The 23,435-nt window shown below is 36.6% G+C and overlaps 1 protein-coding gene across 2 annotated transcripts in view; it reads right to left on the bottom strand.

Moving 5' to 3' along the window:
* LOC149797793 (proton-coupled zinc antiporter SLC30A9, mitochondrial-like) overlaps nt 1-23,435 on the bottom strand; it is a 94,764-nt gene that overhangs the window by 66,411 nt on the left and 4,918 nt on the right. For both annotated transcript variants that reach the window (XM_089962764.1, XM_089962763.1), the window contains exons 2-6: nt 21,330-21,487; nt 20,335-20,616; nt 13,840-13,930; nt 12,153-12,251; nt 3,618-3,700 (exon numbers count right to left, since the gene is read on the bottom strand). In XM_089962764.1, the coding sequence (XP_089818890.1) occupies nt 3,618-3,700; nt 12,153-12,251; nt 13,840-13,930; nt 20,335-20,616; nt 21,330-21,450 (676 nt within the window). In that variant the 5' untranslated portion in view covers nt 21,451-21,487. The remainder of the gene's footprint in view (nt 1-3,617; nt 3,701-12,152; nt 12,252-13,839; nt 13,931-20,334; nt 20,617-21,329; nt 21,488-23,435) is intronic.

Genomic DNA, 23,435 nt, shown 5'->3' with positions numbered 1-23,435 from the left:
AAGGTTCTAGACATGGGTTGAAAAGGTGCCTTATTCAGCCGTGTCATAACCCATGGATGATTCCGTTTCAGACTTAGGATCAAAGGGTTTGCCAGAATGTCACAGATGCCTTTGTTCTGGCCTACTCTTATGTTACGTGTTTAGGTTTGAATGAACAATAACAAACAAAAGAGTGAAAACAACAAGCTTTTTGAAAAATTTTATAATTTATTTCCCTGGAAAAATTCTGTAAAAATGAAAAAATATGAACTTATGGTTTTATAGAATCAAATCCAAAAATAATCCAAGAATAATCCACAAATAAAATTTTAGTAGTCCTAATAATAAAATGTTCTACTGATTTCAAGTTTGAATCCCAGCAAAGAACCCAAGATGGAAAACGATGATGTATGGCAAAATCTGTAGTGTTGAATTCTACAGTTCCTTGTAGAAACAAGAATTATCGCTCCGGTTTTGGAAATTTAAATAAATTTCTTATAAGAACTGTCTTTGACTAAGAATCACACATGAGCACATGTATTTTCCAGGAATAACAATTAATCCTTTTGAATCCAAGTAATTTGAAATAACTCCAATCCAAGTAATTTGAAATAACTCCAAACAGCACAACATGCAACTTCCTGTGTAACAGCCCAGCTTCAATTGAGAATAATTCTCCAAAACATCAGTTATATCATCTTCTAAACGTAAACAAGGGGTCACGTTATCAAGTTCTAGAAGCTTATAGAAATTAAGTACTAATTAAAGATCACATCTACCCAGTGTGGCCCTGACAAAAACCAATCATTTTACTCTAAGAAATAAAAAAAAATTGTTTACATCTTAAACATGCAGTCCCATCATGACCTCAACAACAACCAATCATTTTAAAATAAAAATAGAACTTGTTTACGTGGTCGCTACAAATTTTGAATCAAGGTCAGGATTTAGATCAACACCTGGTGTTTATAAAACAAACAGTCAAGGTCAAACTTATCTGAAAAAAGTATCATCTCTAGTGAATAAATTTACATTACAATATCATGTAATGAAAATTTAAAAAAATGTAAAACTGACAAACAATTAAACTGAAATAAATATATTTTAAATCAGATATAATTAAATCAACTACATTCTCCATTTCAAGATGATGGAACATTCCTGAGATTGTGGAATGGTAGGTTTTCTTTTATAGTGATGGAAGTTAACTTCTCTTCAAAGTGCAAAAGGAGAAAGTTGTTTGTGGTATCAAGACTTTTTTAAATGGAGTAATGTATTTCTGCTTATGCCATGGGAAGAAAGCTCTCCATTTCTCTTAATAAGTTCTGAAAGCAGTGGTCCATCTTGTCCTATTCAATTCTGTCCACCATTTGTTTTGAGAATTGTTTTCCCAAAGTCTTGCTGATACGATGGTTCAAGATGAAACAACATTTATGTTTGCTGGAGTAGGTGAAGACAAAACATTTTATTGGGAATTTCTACTGTTAAGTTGAACTGACTGTTTATCCATCACTTGGTGTATGTTCCAGTTCAAGGAAAGAGCATTCTGGATCTGGGACTGGAAAGACAAAGGTGGTTAGCTTTGCTTTCCACAATTTCTAATACAGACCTAAAATTGGCTTACCCCTGCAGAGACAGATTTGTCTGCATATCTAGGGGTGAACAGACTATTCAGTTTGAATTGTCTGCATATCTAGGGGTGAACAGACTATTCAGTTTGAAGTAGCTGATTCCACTGGAACAGTAAGTTAGTTAAGGCTCTGAGTCTACCCAACATGTGGTGGACTTAAGTATGGATTTGTCAATGACATTGTTATTTGAGAAAATTCCAAACCAGATGGTTGTGGTCTGCATCTGGTCACCACTTGCCTTCAAATGTTATTTACCACAGCAGGGTTGACAGACCGGATAAGAACACCCTTTTCAAACAGTGTCTCCTGCCATTATTGAAACGCATTCACTATGGCTTTCATCAACAAAATACTGATATATGATGAATACTCCTGAAGGAGACGCACTTCACTCACTTCTTGAAATGATGGCAGGAGGAATGCATCACAGCATGTCATGCCAGCATCTGTGCAGATCATAATTCCTGGAGCTAAATCTACAATGGAATATCTACAATAAACCAGGTGAGGCTCTCCCACTGCTGGATGGGACCTCATGTATCCTAAAACTGGGATCACTTGATACAGTAGGCCAAATTTCAATCACCCCTAGGATGAAAGAATCATTCACACTGGTCTCATAAGTATATATCCCAAGATGACAAGTTCCAATGTCACAATCAGAAACCTAATTGGTAAAGAAATTGCTGGACTAAACTGGGATGGAGAGAATACAGATGCTGTCACGATGATTTTCAAGGCATAATCTTCAGGAGAAAGACCATGATCACAAGCATTTTAAATTCCATATCCAAAAGGTACAATGTCTGAGATGGGATGTTATTGGATTTTTTTTACAAGAAATCCAAGGTGGCACAAAAGTGAAACAAAGGATGTCTTGTCCTGATGCTTTTGTTGAATCTCATTCAGGTAGCTGGGAGTCAAGAACATAGAGGTGGCTCTAAAGTGCTACATGACTTTGTCCATAATTCTTGTGAAGACCCAGGTAATATTCCCTGAATTGGTACATCGTATCCTAGAATGCAAACCTCCAGAACTTCCATAGACAATGGACTGGAATATGGAGGTTAGCATCTTGAAGACCTAAACTGATTACAAAATCTCCTTTCTGAACCCATAACGCAGTCTTGGTGCCTCCATTCTGAACCTTTAGTGCCTGCATAAAAAAGATGAAAGTGCTTAGGTCTATGACTTGGCCTGTTTTGTGAGAAGATTGCCCTTTTGGTAGCATGTTGCTGAACTTCCTCTGCATGACCATGGAAGAGAAGGTTGGAAGACAGTGGCTGTAATTTAAACGCATGTGTGCATGTGTGTGTGTGTGTGTGTATGCAATCTGGATTTTTAATGTTGCTTCTATAATTTTTCAGTCATATTGCTATGATGTCTGCAGTGTGGCAGTTTATAGTGATGTCTAGCATTGAGGCATCATGCCACAGACATGTAGCATCATGTCCCTCCCAACCACATTATACTGACACCAAGCTGACCAGTCCTAACACTAACCATTTAATGCTGAATGCCAAGCAAGGTAGCTACTAATACCATTTTTGTAAGTATCTGGTCTGACTCGGCTGGTGTTCGAACCCATGACCTTCCGTATCCTTGGTGGAAGCTCTAACCATTTAGGCCACCATAGGGGTCTAATTTAAGTGTATCGCTTCATTTATTATTATTGGGTAACATATATGAAAAGAAAAGTGTACCATTTTACAGATGACTACCTTATGATGGGGTACATCACAAAGTGATGTAATAATTGGTATGCTGCCTACAATGAAATGGTTATGTTTCATATGAAATTAGATAATAACTATTTATTTTCTGACAAGACATTTAAAACTAGAATTTCATAAATAAAATTTAAAGGATCCATGACCATATCTTGCTGTATGATGGAACATTATAATGAGTGAGGTATCACTACATACATGTGAGTAAAAAATATAAAGTTTCAGTGGGAAAAAAGACTCCATTATTTAAAGAAAGACTATAAGCAAAATTTCTTACCTTCAGTGTACTTTTTTATGTTATCACTAATCAATCGTCTTTGTTCCTTGACTTTCTCAAGACTACCCCATACTTCAATGGCCCTGAAAAGTTTTGGGAAAATATATTAAGTGTCTCAGTTTACTTATCTCATAGGGGAATTTCAATTCAAGACTCTTAAGTATTTTTGGAAGGCATTAAGCTTTATGCAAAACTGAGGGGAATTTATGGTTACACGTTTGTTAATGATGAGTCAAAAAATATCATAAAATATATATATAACTTTTTAAACATTTCACTATTAAAAAATATACAATTCCCAATACACGTATTAGACATGCACATTTTCCAAAATTCTGAAAATCACACAACTCTTACATACAATGGTTTCCCCATATACAGTATATAAAATTTTACCTGTGTATTAATTTCACACATTTGCACAGCATTTCTCTGTACCTATGACACTTATTAGAATCTTGATAATCTTGAGGATTCGCCTTTCCATTACAGTCTTAAATACATCAAGTGGACATAAAAAGTCTTTTTGGTGTCTCATATTTGGTCGTGAAAAAAATAAATTCAAAACTAGGAACATTGAAAATCACATAAACTATTACAATAAACTACAAATTTTTCAATGTCTCAAATCTGGCAAATATCAAAGACAATTTAAAACATTTATTCTTATTTTGCCAGATACTGAAACTACTATTAAAAAATTACTTTAAATGAAATATTTTAAACCTGTCTCATGTAAAACTCGTGTATGCAAGCACCAGTAGGGCATGGCCAAGTCTGGACAGCATCAACTGATGGGTCATAGTTACCTTAATCTTTCAACTCCCATAGCTATAGGTTCTTTACTTATAGCAAACCAAACCCCCGTAGCTACATGTTCCTTACTTATAGCAAACCTTTGCAATTTTGTTAGAAGATTGTGAAGAGAACCAACCCTCTCTATATTGGGTCATTGTAATTCTTACCTTTAAACTATTCAACAACTGGATGTGAGAACTGTTTATTTCTGATGACCTGTTTAATATGATGCAGATGTTCAGGTTCAGTAGCTCTGGATGGGATGAGTAGGAGATGGAAATTCACGATTTGTCAGAGAATTTCCATTGTGAGACCAAGGAGGTTGTTGATTCAATATTTTGCTGATTTGAGTGGTGCAATGAGAAAGAGATGACACTTTGCTTCTCTTGCTTTTTGTATAACCTTTGAAATCAGAGGTGTTGGAGGGAAAGCATATGTGTCCAGGCTGTTCCAGTCTATGGATAATACACTGACAGCCCAGGCTTTGTTATCTAGGGCAGGTGAGACAAAGGTTGAGAGCTTGGTATTCCACCTTATCACAAACAGGTCCACTAATGGCCAGTCCCATTGGGTGCATATCTGAGTGAAGACCAAGGGACAGAGAGATGATTCCATCTGTGTTTAATTATCTTATTGTTCCAGATAAAAAAATCTACTATTACATTAGGGCATCTAGGAATATGGCGAACTTGAATGTGGATTTGTTTTTGACAATGACATTTTAGAAAGTAACACACCAGTATGCAAAGGTCTGGGGACTTGGTTCTACTTTGCTGTTTGTGATAAGTCATCACCATAGAGTTGTCAGGTAGAATAAGGTCTCCCTTTCCAGTTAAAAATTCATGCTATTAGTGAAAGCCTTTCAAAATGGCCTTTACCTCAAAAATATTGATATGACTGTGACCTCTGGGGGTTGTACTTGTTGAGGTATACTCACTATGTGCCAAGCTTGGTCACTCAAAGTCTGCAGATGGTACCTCATATTTATGCAAATGAGGAAAGGTAGGTCCTATGGGCAAACTTTTGACCTCCATTGGGCTATAAGATTCATATGTAATTGGGCACATATAAAGGCGACCTCGGATTATGAGGTCTGCTGCTGCGTTGAGCAACCCTAGAAGGCAAAGAAATTCCTGTGCAGAGAGATAATCCCTCAAGAGTGATGAAGCCACCATGGTCCTTATTTTCTATGCCCATTACTTTGGGAGACATACTCTGTTTACCTGTGTGTTGAATTCCATACCTAGATGAACAAATTTTTGAGATGGTACTTGGTCAGATTTGTCCTTGTTAATGAGGAAACCCAGATTTGTAATCAGTATGACAGGGCTATCGTACTTTGTTTTAATAAAAAAATCTCTTGATATTTTTACAGGACGTCATCCAGGCCAGGTAACATGTTTCCACCTTGGAGGTGAAGTGGTCCAAACATGAGCCACAGTACAGTTCATCAGATGCATGAAGACCCAGGAACCAATGTTGAGTCCGAATGGGAGTGCTCAAAGTTGATAAAATGTCATTGTAGGCAAAAAGCAGAAACTTTCTGGAAGCCTTGTGATATGGGACATGAAGGTATTCATCTTTTAAGTCCATGCTGATTGTGAAGTCTCCCTCTTGAAAAGCTTTCAAATTCACAGTGATGTTTCCATCGAGAATCAAGGAACATGAATAAATTGATTGAGAACCCTTAGGTTGATAACAGGGTGCAGAGTGCTGTTTGTCCTTGGGACCAAGAAAAGTCTGGAATAAATTCCCAAGGAATTTGTATCTTACACTATTTCTACTGCCCTTTTCTGGAGTAGGTTGTTTATTTCTTGCTGCAAGGTGGTGTATTTGAATAGGTGTGTTGGAATGTTTGTAGCTGATGGGACTCTCGACTGAGGAGGCATACTGAAACTGGTGCAAAATCCTTTGGAAACCACTTGTCGAGTCTAGTGATTGCCATTGTAAATCTTGTCCCATTTGGCAGCAATGAAATGAAGCCTTCCTCCAACCGGAATCTGTAACAAGGGAGGTGAGGAGACAATGTCATTATTTGAGAGATGGCAGTGGTGGTGTAGAGAAGCTTTTACGTAATCAATTGCTATGTCTCATCTTTTGTCCACTGTGGTTCGCAAGAAATGTGTTTCATTTTAGGTGAGAAACTATGATAAGACAACTTGCCAGGGGTTTGTGTTTGAGTTATGTCCCTTGGTTTATTTTGTTTATTTCCCCAAATGTCCCTGCACTGATGTTGCAGGTGAGGGGCAGGAAAATTTGGCTACTTTGTATACTTGATTGATCTGGCCATTAAAAAGTAGGTTAGAGGACGACAGCTTTGACCATACCTTTGCCTTATGATGATGATCATTAATGAAAGTGGAGGAGGAAAGCAGTGCACCTTATTCCACCAGCTGCAATGACAGCACTGGCTAAGGTATGCTGAGAAGATCTGTTCAAGACCAACACCATTCTGGAGACTGACTCAATAATAAAAGCCAGCAATTATCAATTACAAAACCTGACATCTGATGATCACACAGCATTAAGAATAATTGGCTTACTTACCTCTTTGAATGGATTAAAGTTTGGACCTCTATCAGCATGTTGGAAAACATGTGGCCACTCATAAGATGTAAATTTTAAATATCCTTGAGGGGTATTTTTGGACACAAACTCATCTGTGCCATGGGATTCTTGCCATAAAAAGTAGGTGGCCACTGGTCAGAGGGTCACTTAACAAGAGTGACCACTGTAGTGAATGCTTCGTTTTAACTAATTACAACTAGTTTTATTCCTCTCCTCTAAAAAAAAAAAAACTTTATGCTGTCACTGCTGCCTAGGCTGAATCGGTCTGTTTGGAGGGAGGCTGATGGCCTCAGGAAACTCTTTCAAAAGAAGCTAATGTACTTAGCCTTACAGTAGCAGTCTTCCTACTGGCAGAATGTTGAATCACTTCTTGAGCCATTACTATATGGCTCAATGAGAAAATTCCCTTCATTTAGTGCAACTAGAATCAATGGTGAAAGTACTCTGACTGCAAACTGCTACTCTCTTAACATCTGCCAGTGAAGAATGATTAAGATATGCCCAGGAAGTTGCAATAGGTCAGACTTTGTGGCCTTTAATTCTCAGAAGGAAAGATCACTCTCAGTGAGTGTCTGGTCAGTTTTCTTGATAGTGAGGGCAATCCACCTGGAAATGGTGGATGTCAAAATCTCAGCAGAGCCCTTAATAGGCAGGAAAAGGTGCTCCCGCCTCTTCCTTCTCCCTTTTGAAATGGCCCAACAGAAAACAATAAAGACCTAGCTGGTTAGAGTAGCATTATCATGATCATCCCAAGCACTAATACAACTGAGACTGGGAATCTCAAAAGAGAGTGGAGCTAATGAAGGAAGCTGGTTCTCTGCCAGAAACACTGGTTTGATTAGGGGAAACCAATTCATAATTACTGCTGAACCATAAACAAACAACCTTATTTTACAGACATGGCAAGAAGTTTATTCCTTCTCCTCAAAGACATTACCCACAGAGAACTTAAGCATATTAGGCAGAGATGCCGTACAGCCTCTAATGGTGGAGACTGAACATTTCTCTCTTTGACAACAAAAGGAAGAAAGTATGCCACTGTGTTCAACGAGGAGCACAAACAGCTAAGATCAATGCATTTCCTACTGCAACAGTCACATAAGATTCTCCATTTTGCATTGTATACCTCAGAAGTGGACTGCCTCCTAGCCTGGAAAATTCAGTTGCAACTTTGTTCGAAAACTGGTGCAGGCAAATTGCTTGCTTGAGATGGGCCAAGCATGACAGTGGAGAATCTGTGGGATGCAGTATAGAAGAGATCCCAAGAGCTATGACAGCAGGTCAGTCCTCTGAGATCAACTCTAGAGTTTCTCTACCAACAAGCTGAATCCACCCCAGCTTAAAGGCATCAGCTGTCTAGGTCTCCTGATCTGGGACTGGAGAGACAAAGAAGAGAAGATTAATGTTCAGCCTAATCGTAAACAAGTTCACAATAGTCCTCCCCACAGCCACAACAAAGATGGACCGATGCTGAGATGATTCAATGAGAACCACCCTGCCTCCCTCTGGACAGACTGTCCACCAGAATATTCTTCTTGCCTGGTATATAGTGAATGTGTTGAGTGATCCCCTCCAAGACTGTCTGATTAACTCCAAGACTGCTTAAGGAGGTTTCAAACCTCCAGGCAAAGAGATGATGCATTTGTACCTCCTTGTTGTCTGTATCTCAAAAGGTATGGTTGGCCGGATGGCTAGCTAAGAAGTGATTTGAAGGAATGTGTGCAAAAATAGACATGTTGACTCAACAGATCCCTGGATGACTCGGACTGGGGGCATACAGAATTGAAGGATGGCAATATGGATAATCAAAATCCAACAAATGCCCCATGCACCCAGGCTTATAGGCCTGAAGGCCATGCTCTGACATGCATGGGGAAATAGACCCACTGGGTTGCCAACATAAGGGAGGAAAATCCCCCTTTAACTCCAAGCCTCAAATGGAGGTTGCATCACTCTCCTTCGATCTAGACTTGAACTTTCTCTACAAGATTCTCACAACACCATGGACCAAATTCCTTCTGACTACTTTGTGTATACTCTTTAGTCAGAAGTTGTTGAACACTTTGTGATGCACCTAGTATGCATGTTTGTTGACTTTGTTTAATCTCAAATGAAAAGAACGACACAGTATCGGAAATAAAAACTGTAATAAGCTTTCACATATAACAGTAACAAAGATGGAAGAACACTTGTGCAAGAGAGACACATATGCATGTCCTTGTCAACTTAAAAAAGATTTGCACTTAGTGCATTTCATCATCACTATTTGAAGGAATGATGAAAAATATAAAATAACATCTCAAAGTGTTCAAATATTAAAATGACCACACCTGTTATTTAAACTAGGATAAATATATGCAGTGTGTACAAATAAACAACCAGCAACAAACACCAATGAACAGTGTTGAAGCACAAGGTATATAACTGTAAAAAAAATCTGCATGAATACTGATCTGGATGAATGAGTTGAAATCATGAAGATATTCATGATTTCAAAGGCTTCATGGCATTATACTGATAAGATCTTGGCTAAAGATTAAAACCCGTGAACATCCAATTGATGGATAGTCACCCAGCAACAGTAAGGGGAGGTAATGGGTATGAGTCTCTTCGCTTTGTCTATATGGTGTACGGATGTCAAAGACAAATTCTACAGTCTCTTCAAAAGGACAGGATTCAGGAGGTTGCAGAGTTTATTTCTTAATGTTAATGTTGTCAGGGAATGTATTCAAAAGAGAAAAGCATGAAGCCTGACAAAAAGGAGGGAAAAGTATGATTACTTGAAAGCTGCTAAAGGTCTTGAACTAATGCTTGTGCCAAGACCATTTTTCTTTCTTCTGTCAGTGACCCTGGCCTTTGACAGTTTGGGCACGCAAACTATATATTTATTCATTACACAAATATCTAGAACTGAAGCTCTTGTGCAAAGTCTAAAATAGGTAAATGCACAGATGAACAGAAAGACATTTGTAGTATGTTGTTCTGTGCCTTCTTAATATGGGTGGGTAGGATACAAATTATAAAATATTTCACTTGATATTCTAATAACTTACAGGGCAATTAAATATAAAGACTATAACATTTCAACTGTTCAATCTATAAAAGCCTCAGTTAGGAGAAGTTAAGTAAAATATTCATTTAAAAGCTTATAATATCTAAATATTTTAATACTGTGTTTACAAAAGGATGACCTGTTGGAAATACTAAATATTAAATATGACTCAGCAAACTTAAAAATTCTGAAATCTTTTCAAAAAATGTCAGTTACTGTATAAGTCTACTGTGCTATTGGTAGACAGTCAGTTACTGTATAAGTTTACTGTACTATTGGTAGACAGTCAGTTACTGTATAAGTCTACTGTGCTATTGGTAGACAGTCAGTTACTGTATAAGTCTACTGTGCTATTGGTAGAAAGTCAGTTACTGTATAAGTTTACTGTACTATTGGTAGACAGTCAGTTACTGTATAAGTCTACTGTGCTATTGGTAGACAGTCAGTTACTGTATAAGTCTACTGTGCTATTGGTAGACAGTCAGTTACTGTATAAGTCTACTGTGCTATTGGTAGACAGTCAGTTACTGTATAAGTCTACTGTGCTATTGGTAGACAGTCAGTTACTGTATAAGTCTACTGTGCTATTGGTAGACAGTCAGTTACTGTATAAGTCTACTGTACTATTGGTAGACAGTCAGTTACTGTATAAGTCTACTGTGCTATTGGTAGACAGTCAGTTACTGTATAAGTCTACTGTGCTATTGGTAGACAGTCAGTTACTGTATAAGTTTACTGTACTATTGGTAGACAGTCAGTTACTGTATAAGTCTACTGTGCTATTGGTAGACAGTCAGTTACTGTATAAGTCTACTGTGCTATTGGTAGACAGTCAGTTACTGTGTAAGTCTACTGTGCCATTGGTAGACAGTCAGTTACTGTACTAAATAACACAGCTGCCGACCCCCAAGTACAAAAATACTGATTGCTTATGACAAAAAACTGAATATCAGGAACAAATACTGATTTTTAAATCTTTTCTGCAAATATAGCTATGTAAAACATCTACAACCATCAGTAAAGTAGGACAGTAGCTAATTTAATCATTTATTGTCAAAGTTGCATGTGTTGCACTCTTGCACCTTCTGAATGGGTACCCTGTTCCATTCGGGTGCCCATTCAGAATGTGCAAGAGTGAAACACACACTCAGAGGCTGTTTCTAAGAGTCATTTCACACCTTGTTTTTTTCTCTCAATCATTACTGATTCCAATGTACCATCTTTCATTGATGATCTGAATTCTGTATGATTTTTTTACTGAACTGTTTTTGTTTTAGCACAGGAATAATCATCTGTGATTTTACTGCCTGGAAAATGTGTGCAAAATAAATTGCCAGCAAGACAACTGAAAGAGGAAGGTCCATTTCTTAAAGAAATTTAGTAAACTGAACATCAATAGAATTACATCAAGGTTCTCTCTGGTATTTATAAATGTCATAAGTTCAGGATGAGTTATTGATAATGAAGCAGCAAGTTGATGTTTATTAGCTTTTTCGTGCAGTTTTATGTCATGGGCACCTCCATGCCCAATAGCAAAATCACATTTACACAATTTGAAAATATAAAGTTTTCTCCTTTACTAGATGGTTTTGCAAATCGAAACATGATGGTATAATTGTCATTCCAGTTGTTTTTTCTTTGCTGGAGAAAATTATGAATCTTTCTTCTTTCCTTTCTGACATGACTAGAAAATGAATATTATGAAGATGAGGTATAGTGATAGTGGGATACTGCATTGTGCAATCCAATATACCGGTAGTGGTTAACAACTCATTTTCAAATTAACCAAATATATTTCAGAACCCTATATGCCTATATATATGCGATGCATTTTTCTCAGAATGGAACTGGGTAGTCTGTTCTAAATGGAAAATTGCAAGGAAATATTTAATTATATTTTTTTTATGAAAAAAATGGATTATTAACAAGAAAAATTTACACTCTTATTCAGGTTCAAAATATGAGACAAATACAGGATAAAGGGGACAATTGACAGCTATGATAATATGGTAGCTATAAAGACAATTTCCTCATATGTTTGAAATCACTGATACTGAATGACCCATAGAACGTGCAATAAAAAAGTGAAGAAAAAATAAAATACATAATGTACTCACTTGGCTTCAACATCTCTAACTCGGTAAACCAAAATCTTTTCTTTCTGAACAGAATCATATGGATTTCTCCTAAAGAAAGCAGGCAACACTGCTAGATCACTAGAAATGGAAGTGAAAAATCATAGTACAATAAGTTTCTTATATGTAATTTAGAGGAAAATTTAAATAATTTTGATATACATGATACCTAAGCATATAATGTAAAGTTAATGCTACTCACAGGATACCAGTTTTTGTTACGTCACAAGCAGTCTTCAAATCTTGAGATATTTAGCACTTTAAAAATAATTATAAATAAGAGCATAAATCAGATATTACACTTCAGAACTCAATAACAACAGAACTATTAAACAGCTGAATCCAGAGTCGAAAAATATTTATTGGCAATGCCTTAAGAGCCATGGAAATGAAACTGCCATCGAGGTAATATGAACAAGTACACAGCAGTATTCAACTCCTTACAATTATCTTCCTAAAAAATATTGTGTGTAATGCTTAATTTTTTACATTTTTAGAAGTTCATTTTTAATTGGCAACATATAGCCATTACTGTACTAATGTGCTATTTAAATGCTTATACATAAATATATATCAAATTCCATTATCCTGTACATTACATCTTAAACATGAATTCAAGAAAATCCTAATTTGAAAATAAAGTTTATCATTGTAATGTACTTGGTCTATTTTTCTGACTAAAGTTTATATTTAGTTTGCTACAAATCATTCTTGATATATGAACACAATAGTAATTTAAGCAGAAAGAGTGAATTATGAACACTATTAATTTACTGAGAAGGAATTATGAACACACTAGTAATTAAACCAAAAATAGTGAAGTTATGAACACTCTAGTAACTCAACCAGAATGAGTCAATTATGAACACACTAGCAATTGAACCAGAATGAGTCAATCATGAATGCATGGGCAATTGAACCAGAATGAGTCAATTATGAACACACTAGTGACTGAACCAGAATAAGTCAATTATGAACACACTAGTAATTAAACCAGAAAAAGTGAATTATGGACACACTAGTAATTGAACCAGAAAAAAACATTTCTTTTTTCAACAGGACTCCACTAAGTATAGGTCAAACTCCAACAGAGTTGAGTCAATATTCAGTTTACTACAAAATGTAACTAATGCCAACTCTTGACATATGTATTAACACACTAGCCACTGAATCAAAATAGCAGATGTAAATACAGACAAATTTCTTTTGCACTCAGAATCAACCAAGCCACTCTACAGACCAGGAATAACTTAATAGTTCAATGATCAAAAGTAGAAGAAAGTCAAATTAAATATACTTGTCTTGTTGACATGCATAACACAAATATAAACTTGAAATTACCTAAGTACACTCTTGAACAGGCATGAATTTAAACTGACCCTTATTTTATTTAGCACTTCCAGGCTCAAAACTTTTATAACAATCAAGTTTGTCTGGAATCCAGATTATTATAATATAAAGTAAAAGTCTCATTTCTTTATTTCCTGATAATGATTATAATATTTTACCTGGCCAGCAAATATTTCACACTGTCTCAAACTAGTGGAACTTTTAATCCCTGCACTAATTATATTTCATTCCAGGTATTAGTGGATGTTACAGTATGCATGGAATTCCACTAGCACACAACAACAAATATGCACACTCAAATACACATCTGAAAACCAACCTTGGTGCAAGCATATATTCATACAATGCTCTCTCGTCATTAATATACACATTTTCTTTGTACTGGATATCCAGAGGTGCCTTCTTTTTGACTGAAATTTTTTTAAAAAAACACAAATTAATATACAATTCCATGCAAAGATGAAAACTTTAGCCTTAACTAGTGGGAGTAAGTCTGATGTAGAAAATAATTAACGTGACAATGACCTCTTAGAATTTCATGAAGGTATTCTCTGATCATCTTAATATGGGAAATTCTTAAACAAACTAGTCACTCTAATCCAGATAACATCATCAGTGGGCAACAGTAACTGAATGAAAATATAACCAATTTCAATAACTCTTGCTTAGAAGAGACTTCAAATACATGCTATTTAGGATTCATTGGACAAATTAAGTTCAGGATTAAAATTAAGTTTCTTCTTCTTCTAAGTTTGGAGCAATACAAATGATTTTTTTCATCCCATTCTAAACTGTATCAGAATGTTTGACTGGACAATTTTAATGACTTGTAGATCTAAAGTGCAAGATATATCCTGCCATGTAGCTATCATAAAATGTCATAATCATTACAATTTTCAAATACTTTAAAATATCAACGGGATAAAGTCACAAGTATTTGATGTCATCTTGATGGCACGTAGCAACCCTATGGTCTACCATGGAAAGCACTTAGTACAAGTCTAAATTCAGTAGCTTTAGAACAAATTTTAATGTGAAACTGAAATTGTTAACTTTAATCTTCCCTCAGGCCTTGTTACTGGTCATAGATAATTAGTTTCCTTGTAAAATATATTTGTAATTATGCTGTGGAAAAAAATTAAAACAAAAAGCAAGAGCCCCTTGAAGGGACACATGCTCTATTTGGCAAAAGAATTTCCTGGAATTCAAGATAAGACCACCGTTTCCTTTTAAGTGCTGAGTGTTGAAACCATCTCTAATATACTTCACTGATAACATGATTTTCGAAATAGCTGCTGTGGTGGATATACTGGATGTCAGATTGGTACCATTTTCATTTATGACAAAACACACATCATTAGAAGTATTTTGGTCTAAGACCCATTTCTGATCATCCATTCAATGTGAGTAGTAGCAACATGATTTATCTGACAGCTGTCATGGCAGCCATAATGGATGTATGACTGATGCCATTTTCAATCTAGACCAGCTAAGTATCACAAGAAGTCTACTGCTGAAAACCTCATGTTGATATAGCCATCTATTCTTGTATAGAGATTATAAAATATTTTCATGGTGGATATACTGAAGGTTAGTCATTTAGAACCACATAGACACCGTCAGAACTCTTCTGATGAAAACATTATGTAAAAATGACTTTATGAGGAGTATCTAAAACATTTTCATGATGGCCACATACTATGATCAGATCAGCAAAGTTTAAATTTAAGATCAACAAAACGTTAAAAGAAGTCTTTTAGTAAACCCCATGCTTGTATGGCCATTCAATCAGGAAAAGTATTGATAACAAGATTTTTAAGCTGGCCATTGTGGCAGGTAGATTAAATCCCAGATCAGCACCTTTTTCAATTAAGACCAAGAAGATATCATAAAAATAAGTTTTTTGGTAAAAAAAACCCATGCCAATATGACTTTTTGTCCAGGTGGAGAAGCAATAAATAGATTTTCTAGATGTCTCATGTGGTGGCCATACTGGACATCATATGGGTATCATTTTCTTTAGGACCAAGTGGATATCATAAGAAGTTTTCTATTGAAAACCTCATGCTGATACAACCATCCATTCAGGAGAAGTAGCAACATCAAGATTTTCAAGATGGCTGCTATGTGACACCCACACTCAATGTCAGAAAGGCACCGTGTTCAACTAAGACCAACCTGACATCATAAGAAATCTTTTGGTGAAAACCCAATGTCAATATAACTTTCTGTTCAGGAGTTGTGATAAGATTTTTAATATGGCTGCCTTAGTGGCCATATTGAACTTCAGATCACTACCATTTTTTTAAGGATCAACTAGATATTACAAGGAGTCTTTTAGTGAAAACCCTATGTTGATATTACTATCCATAAATGGCCATTCAACAATAACAAGATTTCAAGATGGCCACTGTGGTGCCCATTTAGACCCACATCAGCACCATTTTCAGTTAGGACTAACTCAACATCAGAAGTCTTTTATTGAAAACTATGCTGATATGACCATCCATTCAGGAGGAGTAGCAATAACAAGAATTTTCAAATGGTTACCATGGCAGCCATATGAACATCAGGTCAGTACCATTTTCATTTAGGACCAACTAAACATGAAAAGTCCTTTGGTGCAAAGCCCATGTTAATACAACCATCTATTCAGGAGGAGTACAGTATTTTCGCGTATATAAGACGCATCTTATATTAAATTTTACTTACCCTAAGTGTGTCTTATATTCGTGGGCGTCTTATCTAATTATTTTTTTACACAAATCTATTCATCTTCATCTTCACCGTTATCAGTTTCGGCTTTAAATCCATCGAAACTTTCATCGAATTCACTCTCGTCGCCGAATACCTCCATAGCCGCTGATAATCGATCCTCATTGGCGTCAGTGGTATCGGATGCAGCCGATTCGTCGTCCGAAGAACTGATATCGGCGGCCGGTTCTGCAATTATCCGATACTTTCTGAAGCCATTGACGATTGTTGTTGTTTTCACTTTCTCCAATGCCCGGAGAACCCAATTACACACCTCTACGTACGTTGCACGACGTTGTCGACCAGCTGGCGTGAAGGTGTGCAGCTCTGTTGCCATGCTCCTTGGCAAACTTGATGACGTCTAATTTAAAATCAGCCGTATATGATTTTCGCTTTGTCATCGTGAAAATTTTATAAATTTTATAAATGCTCAAGAGGTTGAACACTTATTTATTTATAACAAGAGACTGATCCCACGTATACCCTATATACCGGAATATACCGGTATATACTAACCCAAGCCGCTGAAGCCTAGGCCTAGCGCCTACAGGAAGATAAGATCAAACGATAACCATTGCGGCCCTGCCTCAAACAATTCTTTGAACTCCAGCCAAAACGGTCAATAAAGCCTTGTTTACATCAGGTGAGTGATCGAAACATTGGAGATAGTTGCGTTTATGACAAAGGAAAGTACCGGTAGCCACTTTTATGCACGTGGTTTGAATACGGATTTTTACCGGTACATATTTGAACAAAACAACACACACAATTATTCAAAGGATTTGATTAAACTTTATTGGAACAATAATGTCATAGTAGTTAACAAAATAATATTAGATAAGATCAATACCGTAAGTAACTTATAAGTTATTTTAAAAAATCAATGCTATGTCATATGGAGTCAATATAGGGTTTGCTCAGTTCGGCAGATCGCGAAGCCGAGAGCATCTTATATTCATGGGCGTCTTATTTAAAATATTTTTTACACAAATCGCCAAACCCCGCATCTTATATATGGGTGCGTCTTATAATTGGGTGTGTCTAATATACGCAAAAATACGGTAGTGATGACAAGATGTTCATGATGGCTGTCATGGTGGCCATAATGGTCGTCCGATTTGCATCATTTCAACTATTTCATTGGCATCGTAAGACCAACTAACATCATAAGGAGACTTTAGTGAAAACCCATGTTGATATGACCATCCATTAAAATGGAGTAGCAAGAACAAGATTTTCATGATAGCCACTCTGGTCTTAACTCATTCGGCCCCAGAGGTTCTTGTCGTTTTTGCCTGAAATGTGCGTAGGAAAGACATTTGGGGGGCTATTTCTGAATATATCGGCTTTCAACAGATTTTCCATGAGGCTAATGCCTAGTTGTATTAGAAACATCATTTTTCATTGGTTATTTTGCTTGCACATGAGCAGAAGGGTAAAAGCTGGAAGTTTTTTTTTTTTTTTTTTTTTGTTTAATGGACCCATCATTTTCGTATGGAGACCGCAATTTATTCCAAATGCCCACCTTATCCTAGCCTTTGCAAAGGTTCACCTGTCTGTGTGCAGTTAAGACCGGTATGCCTTAGATCTGAGGCCAAAAGGTCTACAATCCAGACACAAAATCGCATTCTGATCTCGAGTGAATTTTGGGTGGAAACAAAACGGGTCCAAAAAATGGGGTTTTTCTCTCTGAATTTTGTAGTGAAACTAGAACTTCCAGATTATTTAATATCATTTTAGAGCTATATCTGTCTGCTTTTTTTAATACCACCCACGTTGGTGTATCTTAAATGACCTTAATGCTGCAGAGCTTGGAAGGAGGGTACAGCCTCATCATGCCTACAGACGGGATCAGGGCCGAATCGGTTAATCAAGTTTATGAAAATTTCTTAGAAATTGTCAAAGAATGGCTCTTTTTGTAACTTATGTGCAATACTGATGCACAAATGGTGAAATAAATAAGTAATATTCAGATTTGGTGATGTCACCAAAATTATCCCATTAACTCATTCGGCCCCAGGTTTTTGTCGTTTTTGCCTGAAATGTGTGTAGGAAAGACATTTGGGGGGCTATTTCTGAACACATCGTAATACATCGGCTTTCAACAGATTTTCCATGAGACTAACGCCTAGTTGTATTAGAAACATCATTTTCCATTGGTTATTTTGCTTGCGCATGAGCAGAAGGGTAAAAATTGGAGTTCTTTTTTATGTTTTTTGCTTATTGGACCAATCATTTTTGTATGGAAACCGCAATTTATTCCAAATGCCCACCTTATCCTAGTTTTTGCAAAGGTTCAACTGTCTGTGAGCAATTAAGACCAGTATTCCTTAGATCTGAGGCCAAAAGGTCTACAATCCAGACACAAAATCGCATTCCGATCTCGAGCGAATTTTGGGTGGAAAAAAAATGGGTCCAAAAAATGAGGTTTTTCTCTCTGTATTTTGTAGTGCATCTAGAACTTCCAGATTATTTGATATCATTTTAGAGCTATATCTGTCTGCTTTTTTTTAATACCACCCACATTGGTGTATCTTAAATGACCTTGATGCTGCAGAGCTTGGAAGGAGGGTACAGCCTCATCACGCCTACCGACAGGATCGGGGCCGAATCGGTTAATCAAAAACTCAATGGACACCTTTGATCGCTGCATTGCTTATGATACCTAAAAGCAACCACACTTGGCTTAAGCCCTCCAGATTACAACAATGAGGTAAACAATTAACAGTTTACTGTGTACACAATTTAGGCTTAGTCAGATTAATCAGCAAGGCATCACTGCACTGCAATTAGCGTTTTGTTAGATCATGTGAAAAGAAGAATATGGGGGGGGGGGTGAATTTCAATTTTTTATGACATATTTGCCAATTTTCAAAAGCAGAAGATTTCAACAAAAAAACAGTATGTATGGTAGATGGCCTTAAAAGCAGCATTGCTGTCCTACAACCAGTACAATCACATCTGTGTTAAAGCTAAGCAAGCATTAATTATATATAATTGCTGTCCTACAACCAGTACAATCACATCTGTGTTAAAGCTAAGTAAGCATTAATTATATATAATTGCTGTCCTACAACCAGTACAATCACATCTGTGTTAAAGCTAAGTAAGCATTAATTATATATAATTGCTGTCCTACAACCAGTACAATCACATCTGTGTTAAAGCTAAGTAAGCATTAATTATATATAATTGCTTAGTACAAAATTATTAAAGACTTCAATAGATATACGGTAAACAAATGATCTTCATAAAGTTGAGTGGCAAACATGGGGATAAATATTAACAATTTATTAGTCTTTCCACAACTTGAAAATAAAACTCTACATTTTGTCATCACAAAGTTTTCTCATGCAAAATATTTTGTGTGTGCTTCAACAAGGCTGATGGACACTTCACTAAAGGAGGGGCCTGACCTGAAATTAGAGGTGTTGAGCTACCATATTTTTCAGCGCTTATCATATCCACAAAGCATTTATGCTAAGACTCTATTTATCACATTTAGTCTCATATGACAGGCAGTTTGGGAATGAAAATCATTCTATGCAGCCTTTTCTTAATATAGTTTTCAACAATAGCTATTACTGATGGGAGATAAGTATCTTTAGGTTTTCCATTGTTTCTATGGAAACCACACCACTGCTTGAGTCATCCTGGACACACAACTCTGATAAGGCCTGACCAAAGAAATAGTTATACAAAGTTTGATCAAAATTAGCAATGCTAGACAGAAGAAGAAGTTCAAAATATGGTTTTCAACTAGTTCCCAAAAAAGTCCCCTCATTCCTATGGGAACCCTCTTGACCACAAGTTTGATGGAGTACATGTTAAAAAACATTCCTACCAAGTCTGAATAAAATTGGATTGGCTGTTCTGGAAATTTAAAGTTGTTGAAAATGGGTTTATGCAGAAGGCCAGTCACCCACACCCACCATTCTGCTAACTCTAGTCGCAGGGAAAAAGACCGAATGAACCGTGCATATTGCCACTAGTAGGCTCAGGACGATACTGATGCCATCAGATTTTATAACACAACATTCCCATATACAACTTAACATACCTTTCACTATCTTTTGTTTCTCTGGACCAGCGATGGGTCCTGGGCTGACAGTAGCTGGAGAAGGGCTGGTAGGGGATGGACCAGGGCTGATAGTGGATGGTCCAGTTGATGAAGGTTCCTGACTTCTGGTAGGTTTATCCGTTCCCCCTCCATCTGGTGGTGGGGCTGCGAATGTGCTAAATTGATTCAACAGAAATAAACAGCTACTAACAGTCTGTCTGCATTGATGTATTGGTATCTGGAGGAATCCATCCAAAACACGAGGTTGAAGTTGACTGCATGCTAAAAAAGTGGAGAGTTCTTTTGTTGAACTTGCTCTTTTTCATAAGAAAATACGTACATAAAAGGTAAATGTACAAGATTTTTGTATTTTTAGTAATGGCAGCCATATCTGATGGTCAATTTAAAAAAAATCATAAAATTAAACTTAATTCAGGGTGTCAGGCCTGCTAATTTTCAAAGAACTTTCTCAGTAAGGCAGTTAACATTTTTCGTCAAGTTAAACCATATTTCATGAAGGTATAATAAATTATCGTGCATTATAATCAATATCGAAAACATGCAAGCAATGGCTACATTATGTTCAAATAAAAAGTTCATAAAGTACACTTTAGCCTTAATGGCCTCCAGTTCTGTTTTAGAAACAGAAGCTGCATAACCATAGATGTCAGTTACTTCATACTAGATCTCTCATTTGGACATATCCCAACTTCCCATAGTTTCTTTTAAAAATAAAAGCCAAAAATTGGAACACTAGTTATTCTCTATCCATCCCTGTGAAACATCAAACCAAACAAGATCTCCCTCCCAGTGTTAACATCAACAAAGTTTAATCTTATTGCTGATAAACAAAGGCATAAATGAATAGAAAATTACACTATATATAATGCATAACTGCTTATATAAACACCTTTATGCAAATAATTAACTGAAATTATTGACTCTTTTGGTAACAATGACCATGAAGGTTGGAACATTGTAATTTCAGGCCAAACCTGTTCTGCAAGTACAATGTAGCAGCTTTGTCTTGTTCAGAATTGGCTTTAATGCCAGTAAGGATGTCTTCAACTGATTATGTAACAGTAGATGAGCCTCCAAACTCAGTGTTCGCCACATCACTCACAAGAATGGACAGAAATTTGAAGGCAAATTCCTGAAAGAAAACAGGAATTCACTAACTAGTAATATTCATAAATAATAATAATGAGGACTTTGTATAGCGCCTAATCTTTCGAAGCTCTAAGCGCTTTACAACATTAAACACCTATAAGATAAAAAACATACAATAATATTACTACAAAAACAAACAACAAGAAATTAGATGAAAAAAACATTAAAAACTAAAAAACATGCTGAGAATATTTCAAGTAGGAAACATTATTAGGTTTTTAAGTTTGTTCTTGCAGTCAAAATAAGTGAGTTTTGAGAGCCCTCTTGAATTTGATCACTGTGTCTGTGTCTAAGTTCAGTGGGCAATTCATTCCACATTGCTGGGCCTTGGTATGCAAAAGAATGCTGTCCATATGACTTTGTTTTCATAGTGGGAATAATGAGTATATGATTGTCAGAAGAGGAGCGTAAGTATCTTGCTGGTGTGTACACATGGGTGAGATCGGATAGGTATGTTGGACTAGAGTCCAACAGTGAAACGTAGCACAGAGAACAAATTTTGTGTTTGATTCTGGATCAAATGGATAGCCACTGTAGGGTACAGAGCAGTGGGGAGGTGTGCTCTGATCATGGTACTCTAAGTATGATCCGAGCAGCTGTGTTTTGAACTTTTTGAAGTTTCTGGAGTAGATATTGAGATGAACCAGACAGAATTGAGTTACAATAGTCCAGTCTTGAAAGTACTAATGAACACACAAGTGTTTTAGTGGCATCAACTGAAAGATATTTGCGAACTGAGCTGATGCGTCTCAGCTCAAGATATGCAGCCTTGCATATGTTCATAACATGTTGGTGCAATGTGAGAGTACTGTCCAGAGTAACACCTAGGTTTCATACTGATTGTGTGAATTTAATGTTGGCATTGTTGATATTTATTGTTTGAGGTAAAGGATGTGAATGAGAAAGTCTTTGTGTTGTGATTAGAATGGCCTCAGCTTTATCATCATTCATCTGCAGCTTGTTACATGTCATCCATGATTTCACATCAGAAATGCACCTCTCTACACCTTGAATGGCAGCATCAACTTCAGTTGGGTGGCTAGATTTGTATATTTGGGTGTCATCAACGTACAATTGGTGAGACACTGGATGATGATCAATGACACTTGAGAGCGGCTGAGTGTACAAAATAAAGAGAACAGGTCCAAGAGCAAACCCCTGTGGAACACCACAACATAGATCAATTGGGCTGGAGTGTATTCCATTTGCAGATACAATTTGTGTCCTGTTGACCAAGTAGGACTTGAACCACAGTAAGGCTGTATCATGAATGCCAAATACATGCTGGAGACGGTGAAGCAATATGACATGGTCTATTGTGTCAAATGCTGCAGACAAATCAAGGAGGGTGAGGACTGTAATCCTTCCGCTATCAAACGCAGAGAAAATGTCATTAACTACTTTTAGAAGAGTAGTTTCAGTACTGTGGCAAGGGCGATATGCAGATTGTACATTGCTAAAAAGACTGTTTGAATTTAGATGAGATACAGGCTGGAATAGAACAACCTTTTCTAAGATTTTTGATATGAATGGGAGATTAGAAACTGGGCGGTAGTTCTTTAAATCATTATAGTCTAGTGTTGGTTTCTTCAGCAGAGGCTTTACAATGGCAGTTTTGAAAAAATTGTGGGAATTCCCCGGATGAGAGAGAGGTATTAATAACATCAGTTAGTGAAGGAAATACTGGATCTAAACACTCAAGCAGCAGTGATGTTGGAATTGGATCAAGTTCACATGACTTTGGTGCACTCTTCATCAGGATTGTACATACAAAATCCATAGAGACAAGTTCAAATGCTGCTAATGATTGCCGCTCAAATTCTGTATCCCAACTGTATGGTGACGAGTCAATTGAAATTGTGGTGTCAAGCTTATCTCTAATGGTTTGTACTTTGTCACAGAAGAAATATGCAAACATGTCCGGAAGGACG

Source organism: Sinohyriopsis cumingii, chromosome 6 (genome assembly GCF_028554795.1).
Source record: "Sinohyriopsis cumingii isolate HCF-2022 chromosome 6, ASM2855479v2, whole genome shotgun sequence".
NCBI lineage: Eukaryota > Metazoa > Mollusca > Bivalvia > Unionida > Unionidae > Sinohyriopsis > Sinohyriopsis cumingii.
This window is presented reverse-complemented; position numbering and strand designations above follow the sequence as displayed.